This window comes from Colobus angolensis, unplaced genomic scaffold (genome assembly GCF_000951035.1).
Source record: "Colobus angolensis palliatus isolate OR3802 unplaced genomic scaffold, Cang.pa_1.0 Scaffold71, whole genome shotgun sequence".
NCBI lineage: Eukaryota > Metazoa > Chordata > Mammalia > Primates > Cercopithecidae > Colobus > Colobus angolensis.
Window position 1 is genome coordinate 1745237 of NW_012120821.1, and position 7749 is coordinate 1752985.

Here is a 7749-nt window from a genome sequence, read left to right on the forward strand (position 1 = left end):
TGAAGGGGAATGACACCAACATGGGTGTTTGTGTATTTTCCAAAGCATTCATTCCAGTCTGGAATGCAGAGGTCAGAGAGCAGAGCCATAAAGTGGCAGCTGAGGCCTGTGTGACTAGCCTGTCACCATTAGATACTGCTCTCTAGAAGGCAAAGAAATATATACTATTTGATTTAAGATTTGGCAGTTCAGATAACTGCCCAGGCACCCTTTTCACAGCACATAAATCTTGCCTTCCTAATGGCAGGGGCAATATTTTTCTCAAGCAAAAATTGCTCACCATCCCCTTCCTCCCACACTCTCTGGAGCAGGAACTATGGAAGTGGGGTGGCATGGCTTCCTGGCACAGCATCAGGGGGTTCCAGGCTGATGAGATGAATTCAGGGCTGCATGTTTGAAATGGCCAGTTAGAAAAATGGTCATTGCCTCCCATTGCCTCCTTATTCTTAAGAAAAAAAGAAAAATGTTCTCAATGGCTACCAGGTCGTCCAGGTTGGATTCTAATGTTAATTTAAAATTTGCTGGAAAGTCTGAGAAAGAAGCATGTTTCAGAATATCCAGCTTAATGGGGTGGTGAAGATGGCAGGTTGGGATTGCATAACCTTGACCAGCGCTTGCCCTTCCTTTCCTCTTCTTCTATGGAGCTGTGGAGCCCTTTTACAACGTACATAGGAGAACTTAAGGATAGAGGGGACTCTTCTTTCCCTTTCTAAGCTCCTTTCTCCTTTGCCTTCTTCCTGGAAATCTGTAACTTGTCAATGGCTTTGTTTTTTCCTTCTGAGATCCTGGAAATTGTTTTTTGTTGTTGTTGTTGTTGTTGTTGTTTTGGCAGCATAAGATTGTTACAGTTTACCAGGAAGTAGTGCAGGTGGACCGCAAGGTCCTCTTTTCATTTTCCCTAAAAAATAAATCAGTAAAATTCAGGGCAACTAGAAAAGACTGCTAAAGATCTACCTATTTAACTTCTCTTTGTGTTTGTTTGTTTGTAAACATGGCAATTAATAGAGCTCTTACAGAGCTGATAACCTGGACCAAGGTAGACTGGAAAAAAAAATATTTTTTTGTTTTGTCTTTTTGAAGTAAACATGGTGCAGTAATAAAACTGATATGCAAGACCTAAAACCAATTGGATGGCTGAATCTCTTACCTCAAGAAACAGCAGTATCGCTGTTGGGGACCTGTAAGGTTAAAAAACAATAGAAGAGGAAAGTAGTCTAAATGGAACCATTAGAACAGACCTCAGTGTACATAGTAAAGCCAATAAACGACATTAAAAAGAGAAAAGGTGATGGGGAAAAACATTCGGGACCACTTGTCTATGGAATTCACGTCAGTCAAGTCGGGGATCTTGACTTTGAGCTGGGAGGCGCGCCTGCGGATGCGCCCCTTGCTGGGCACCCCGTGCCGGTCCAGGGTGCGCCCGTAGGCCTCACGGCTGCTCAGAGGCTTGCGGTACTGGATGCTGGCGCTGTCATAGGAGTACATGGTGGCCTTGGGGTCACTCACGCTCGTGAGCACTTCCGAGCCACTCGTCTCATTCCGGATTTCCAGGGTGCTGAGGAGAATGTTACCGTGGGCGTCGACCTGATGACAAAAAGAACAGGCTCGGACACAAGTTGCAGGACCTTTGCCTGTTTTCATTAACCTGTTACTAATGATACCCCATAAGGCTTGTTAAACATTGTCTACCTAAACATCTGGCTTGATGTGCCTCCATGTGGAGATCGATCGATCGATCTATCTATCTATCTATCTATCTATCTATCTATCTATCTATCTCTATCTAATCTATCTATCTATCTATCTATCTATCTATCTATCTATCTATCTATCTAATCTATCTATCTCTCTATCTCTCTCTCTCTCTCCATCCATCCATCCATCCATCCATCCATCCATCCAGCTGGCCATGCATCTATCTACCCTATCTATCTATCTATCTATCTATCTATCTATCTATCTATCATCATCCATCCACCTTGCTAGCTTTCCAGCTATCATCTGTCTCCACTCACAGAACACTAGTGTGTGTGTGTGTGTGTGTGTGTGTGCGTGCGCGTGCACATGTGTATTTCTTCTTGTTATAAAAGTGGTACATGGAAACAAAGCTAGAAACACAAAACGAAAAGTAAAAATTCATAATCCCACCTTCAGAGTCAATCATTAACATCTCGCTTGGCTTCCAGAATTTTCTCTATTCATATATACTTACAAACACAGGTTCATTCATATATTTTGCCTTGCAACCTGCTTTTCTCAGTTAATAATACAGCCTGGGCATCTTTCCTTGTTAATATTCCTCTGTGACATGCTTCATTAATAGCTTACATGAATAAACCACAATTGAATTAATCTTTTGTTAGATGTTAAGGTTTGTTTTACTTTTGTAGTATTACAGACAAGTCTGGAAGGAATATTTTATAGTTAAATCTTTGTGAATATCCATAATTATTTCCTCAGGTGAAACTGACAAATATAATTAATGGGTCAAAGGATATGCCTGGTTGTCCTTTGACTTTTGTTCCTCTACTGTTGTTCATAGATGCTTCCTGCAGTTCCAGTGATACCTATCACAGGTTTCCTGGTTCTTCTCTATGTTATGCCCACACATACTCTTTTGGAACTACAGAAAATGTGAGCATAGTTTGGCTCAGGATGTGGTCTTGTTTAACTTCAAGCTGATATACTTTGCAAACTGATTTACCTGGAAGGGACGTGACTCATACGTGAAAATGAGCTTGAAGTACTTCCAAGGGCAGTAGAGGGAGCTGTGCTAACATGTGTATTAGCATAGTGCCTGACATATAGTAAGGGTTCTATAAATGCTTTTGAATGAGATTAATCTTAGTAAACACCTAACACACTAGGTATAGGTAAGGAGGCAAAAGAGCCTGGCAAAGAAGAGATAGAGAAAAACATGGGTGGCAAATACAAACAAGAGAGAAAGAAAACAAAGGGAGAGAGGATAGATAGCACATGATGGTACAACCGTAGTACCGTTTAAAGAACTAAGATTTATTGAGTTTCCACCATGAGCCTAGCATATATATTACTTGTTTAATACAGGAACCCTATTTTAGAAGGCCATCCATTCCCATTTTATAGATAAAGCAACTAAGATTTAGAACAGTTAACAATCTGGCTCATTTACTCAGCTAGTAAGTGCCAGCCCTGATATTAGAACCTATGTGTATCTGATTTAAAGCTCAAGCACTTTCTACTGGGAGGACCAGGTCACAGTCCTTGGCCTTTGTTACATACCATAGGAAATTCAGTGATGCATTTGTTAGCTTTAAGATTTGAGTTGGCTAGAGAGAGAAATGGCGACCGACTCTGGTTTCCGTCATCTCTCTCTCCTTTTTTGTCTATCATTATTTCCCTCTGTGAAGCATTTTGCTTCAGTCTAATTGGGCTACACACATGCCCTGACCATATACCTCTATTGGTGGCTTTATTCAGGGAGTTACTATTATTATTATTATTTTGTTTTTAATAACTACTATTTATTGATTTCTACTGTGTAATTTATCTCGGTAATTCCAGTATTTCAGTAATTGAATCTTACTGAGTAATTTACCTTAGTTATAACAACACTATGACATATATGTTATCCTAATTCAGCAGACAGGAAACCAAGGCTCAAAGAAGTTAAGTAAATTAAACAATAAGATTAAACAACAGTACCAAATTTGGGATTAAAACACAGAATATTCTTTGTCTCAAATATTATTTTCTCTCTCTTTGTATGTTAATCAAATCCACCTGTTTTGGCCAAGGCTCAGTTTAAATCCTGCTTTCTTTGTGTACCTTTGTACTTTGCCTGCCCACAGTCACCTCCAAAACTTTCTCCCAACATTTATTGAGTGCTTACTGCGTGAGAGATAAAGTGTTAGGTGTCAAGGATATATGCTGAGCACAATGAGCATCCTTACCATCAAAAACCCTTAGCACTGACTTTTACAACAGAATTTACAAACGCAGCCACCTACAGGGACCAAGAAGCATGACTGAGTAGGGCCAGGTGAGAGTAAGTAATTGAGTGAAGTTAGGGAATGGTGATGCCTATGGGGCCTCAGAGAGCAGATATCTAAGGAGGAGACTGCAATTCAGCTCCGGTTGACAACTACACTGAATGGACTAGACCCTAATGTTGCCAGGTCACCCCCTTTACCAGAAAACCTGAACATGTTGATTTTTATTTTGTCTTCCCTTCAAGTTGGCTCAATAGTGTAAAAATGATTTTCAGGTCAGATGAAACATATCTGCATCCAGATCTGACTTTTGCATAGCCAGTTAGGGACCTCTTTTTTTTTTTTTTCCCATTCACATATCCTTTAGTATATATTACTTTGTGTTGATGTTGATTTTAGGTTTCAGTTCTATTTTCCCAACCAGAGCTATTGGGGTGCTCAGGGGATAGATAATGAAGGCCTGGACTAGGACAATGTAGCAGAAAGAAAAGGAAAAGTACACTAAAGAGGAGCTTTTGAAAAATGTTTAAAATAGAAATGAAATTGATTTGGCAACTGAATAGATTTGTAGCACAAGGAAGGGAAGGTGATCTGGCAACTATCAGCCTGTTAGGCTGAAAGGATTACATTGTCATCAGCGAAATGGGGTGTCTGGCGTGTGTTGCGTGTATAGGGTGGAAAAAAAGAGTTTGTTATTTAGGTTGAATTTGTGATATATGTTGGGCATCCTTGTGGTGGTGTCCAGCAAGTAATGTATATGTGGTGATGACTGGGATAATGTTGGGGCTGAGATTATTTTAGGAGTGGGAGGCACCTATGCAGTCAGTGAAAGAGACACAGAGAAACTATAGAGGTAGAGAATAAATAACAGAATGCTATGAAGAGAAACTCAAGGAGGGAGAAGGGTATCCAGAAGGAGAGAATGGTCAATAGTGTTTCAGAGAAAACAGGGGGAATGAAGAAGGCTCATAGATTTATCAATAAGGCCATTTGTGATCTTAGAATAAGAGCTGAAGTAGAACATGAATTTCAACGGATTAAAGACTGAATTGGTAGCAAGGAGGAGAAGGGAGTTTGTATGAACTCTCCTTTTCAAAAGTTTGCAGGTCAAAGGAAGAAAATAAATAAAAGCATTAGCTCAAACATATCAGCGTGTCAAGTGAAGATGGAAGAGACACAGTAGACAGGAAAAGGAGAAGGATTGAGAATGGCAAATTCTATGGGAGTGAGTGAGGAAGTCAAAAATATGGAAGGATAACAGGCTACATTCAGAAATGGAAATTTTACACATGGAGATATGGGAGGTAGAATATTTCTGAGCAATGGGAACATGTGCTAATGTTTGCTTGAGACTTGAGGCCAGGTGATGGTGAAGGTGTTTGGGAATAATGAGCCAGATGCAGTCTCTGTCCTCTACTGTATGTCTATAATTGAAAAAGTCATGTACATGAAAGTTGACATTACTGAGGATGGTAGGGTTGAAGTGATGAGGGCCAAAATGCTTGAATTCCTTAAAGGAGGGAGAAGTATGTTAGAAGATAAGGACTGGAACACATGATTTTGTTAGGTACTTTGGAATAGCTAAGATAATCACAAAATATGAATTCTGTCCATAAAAGATCATTACCTTCTTAGAGATATATGAGTGAAGCATAATATTGGGAGTGACAAGTTTTCAATCAAATTCTAAATAGCATAATATATATCATAATTAGGGATTCATCAAAGTGAGAAATCACTGGGGGGGTCACAGAAGCCTTCTTGTAACAGTGGGGCTTGCATTGAGTTTTAAAAGATGGGTAGAGGACAGAACAAAAATTGAGAGTTGAAAGCTATGTTATTATTCTAGTTTTATTATCTACTCAGAAATGGCCTTGGATAAGTCTGCGTCTCAGTTCCGTTATCCATAAATGGAAGGTTTTCATTAGGTAATCTCAAGGGTTGGCTTCCAATCTTTGACAGTTTTGGATTATGAAGAACATTCCAGGTGGAGGACATAGCATTCGGAAAAAATGCTTGTAAAATGGAATCATGTGATCTGCATTCTATGCATCATTAAGTTACATTATTATGAATCTCTCTAAGTAAACAAAATTGCTAGAATTTATTGGCTAGTGAAGCATACAGATGCTCCTAATTAAACAGAAGTCAAGGTTAACAAGGTACATTTTATTAAGCTATGTTGGTTAACCTTGGTGCAGATTCAAATGTGCCTAAAGATTGCATGAGGTTTACCAGTATGTGCAAATCCCTCAATATTCTCTGTCACTGAGCTAGAAATCATAGCATTAAGTGGTTTGACATTTAAGATAATGGATCTAGTTTTGCAACTATCCATGAAAGCTGATTTCATTACTATAGAGTTATATCAACATTACCATGTTATTTTTCAGGAAAAATTTTAAAGTAGCTATATAACAATTCTTGCCCACTTCCATTTTCTTTCTTACCCAGTGTAGGACTTGTCCTAAAGGCTGATGTTAACAGACGTGTGTGTGTGTGTGTGTGTGTGTGTGTGTGTGTGTGTGTGTACATGCTCATGCATTTCTTCTACAGTGTGATACTTTACCCTCACCCTCCAGCTTTCTGCTGTCGGGTAAGGTATACATGTAGTAGCCATACCACTGCTGATACCCACAAGTTTCTTGTCGGTTCTGCTGTAATCCATTCCCCTTGGAGAAGAGTGGCTTTCCCTTTGCCTCAACCATATCAGGGCATCTAAGGTATTCTTATATCTGAAGCTGACACAGCTTTCCAAAAATAATATCCATGGAAAAAGGGCTATTATTTCTTCATATCATCAGAGGGAGCAAGAAGTCATGTTGTACATTGCCCCAACATCTGCAGTGATTAAATGCTGCCTAATTAATAAAGAAATATCAAAATATCAATATCTGAGTTGAGCACAATCCAGATTGAAGATTTTTAAACCTTGAGTCAGAAGGAAGTGAGGCAAATTAAAATTGTTAACGTACTGAATTTCTAAGGCAGGTAGAGACCAGCAGATTTTTTTCAAAAGTTGCTGATGTTGAAAGAACTATCCCATGGGATAATTATTCCCCACTCCTCACAGTGCCCTCAAGTATGGGAATTCCCACTCTAAGTCCCAGGAGAGAATCTAAGGGAGGAACATGTACAACTTCTTTTCTCCTTCTCCCCTCTCACTGCTCCCCACTGATCTATGTGGCAGGTATATTTAGAAGAAGGAAGCAGGCATTCTAGGCTGTGTGCCTTCTGGAGTTTTCTGTCTCTGATCTACTTACTGAGAGGGTACATGTTGAATACTGCTGTGCTTGTGGGTAAAGTCTGCAGTTGTTCATCAGTTCCAGTGACCGGGGAGGTAAGTCTGTTTCTGATTAGAAGGAATGACTACAGTATATTAATCATACATTCCTCAAACCAACATAATGGATTCTTTTTTTAAAGTTTAGAGTGTCATTGAACCTAAATTTAGAGAAAATGAATGTAATTATTAATAAGACTTCAGGAGGGCCAATCAAGAAACCCTTCCTCTTCCACTTCAGATAGATGACCAGTAAAGGGGAGCAGAGAATGCAGTTTAGTTCTGCAGCCCCAAGGGCTTGGCAATATTTCACTCTCACTTTACACCTTATTAGACAGGCATATTTCCTGGCTGCAAAAAGCAATTTTAGGTGGATCATGGATAATCATTTATTTTGTTTTTTTATTATACTTTTAAGTTCTAGGGTACATGTGCATATTGTGCAGGTTTGTTACATATGTATACTTGTGCCATGTTGGTGTGCTGCACCCATCA

General features: G+C 39.4%; 1 protein-coding gene across 3 annotated transcripts in view; it reads right to left on the reverse strand.

The window, feature by feature from the left end:
- Positions 1–823: 823 nt before the first annotated feature.
- GABRB1 (gamma-aminobutyric acid (GABA) A receptor, beta 1) overlaps positions 824–7749 on the reverse strand; it is a 398062-nt gene continuing 391136 nt past the window's right edge. For 2 of the 3 annotated variants that reach the window (XM_011927339.1, XM_011927340.1), the window contains one exon: positions 834–1584. In XM_011927339.1, coding sequence (XP_011782729.1) covers positions 1240–1584 — 345 coding nt within the window. In that variant the 3' untranslated portion in view covers positions 834–1239. Of the gene's footprint in view, positions 1585–7749 lie in introns of all 3 variants that reach the window. The other variant, XM_011927338.1, reaches the window with a different exon arrangement.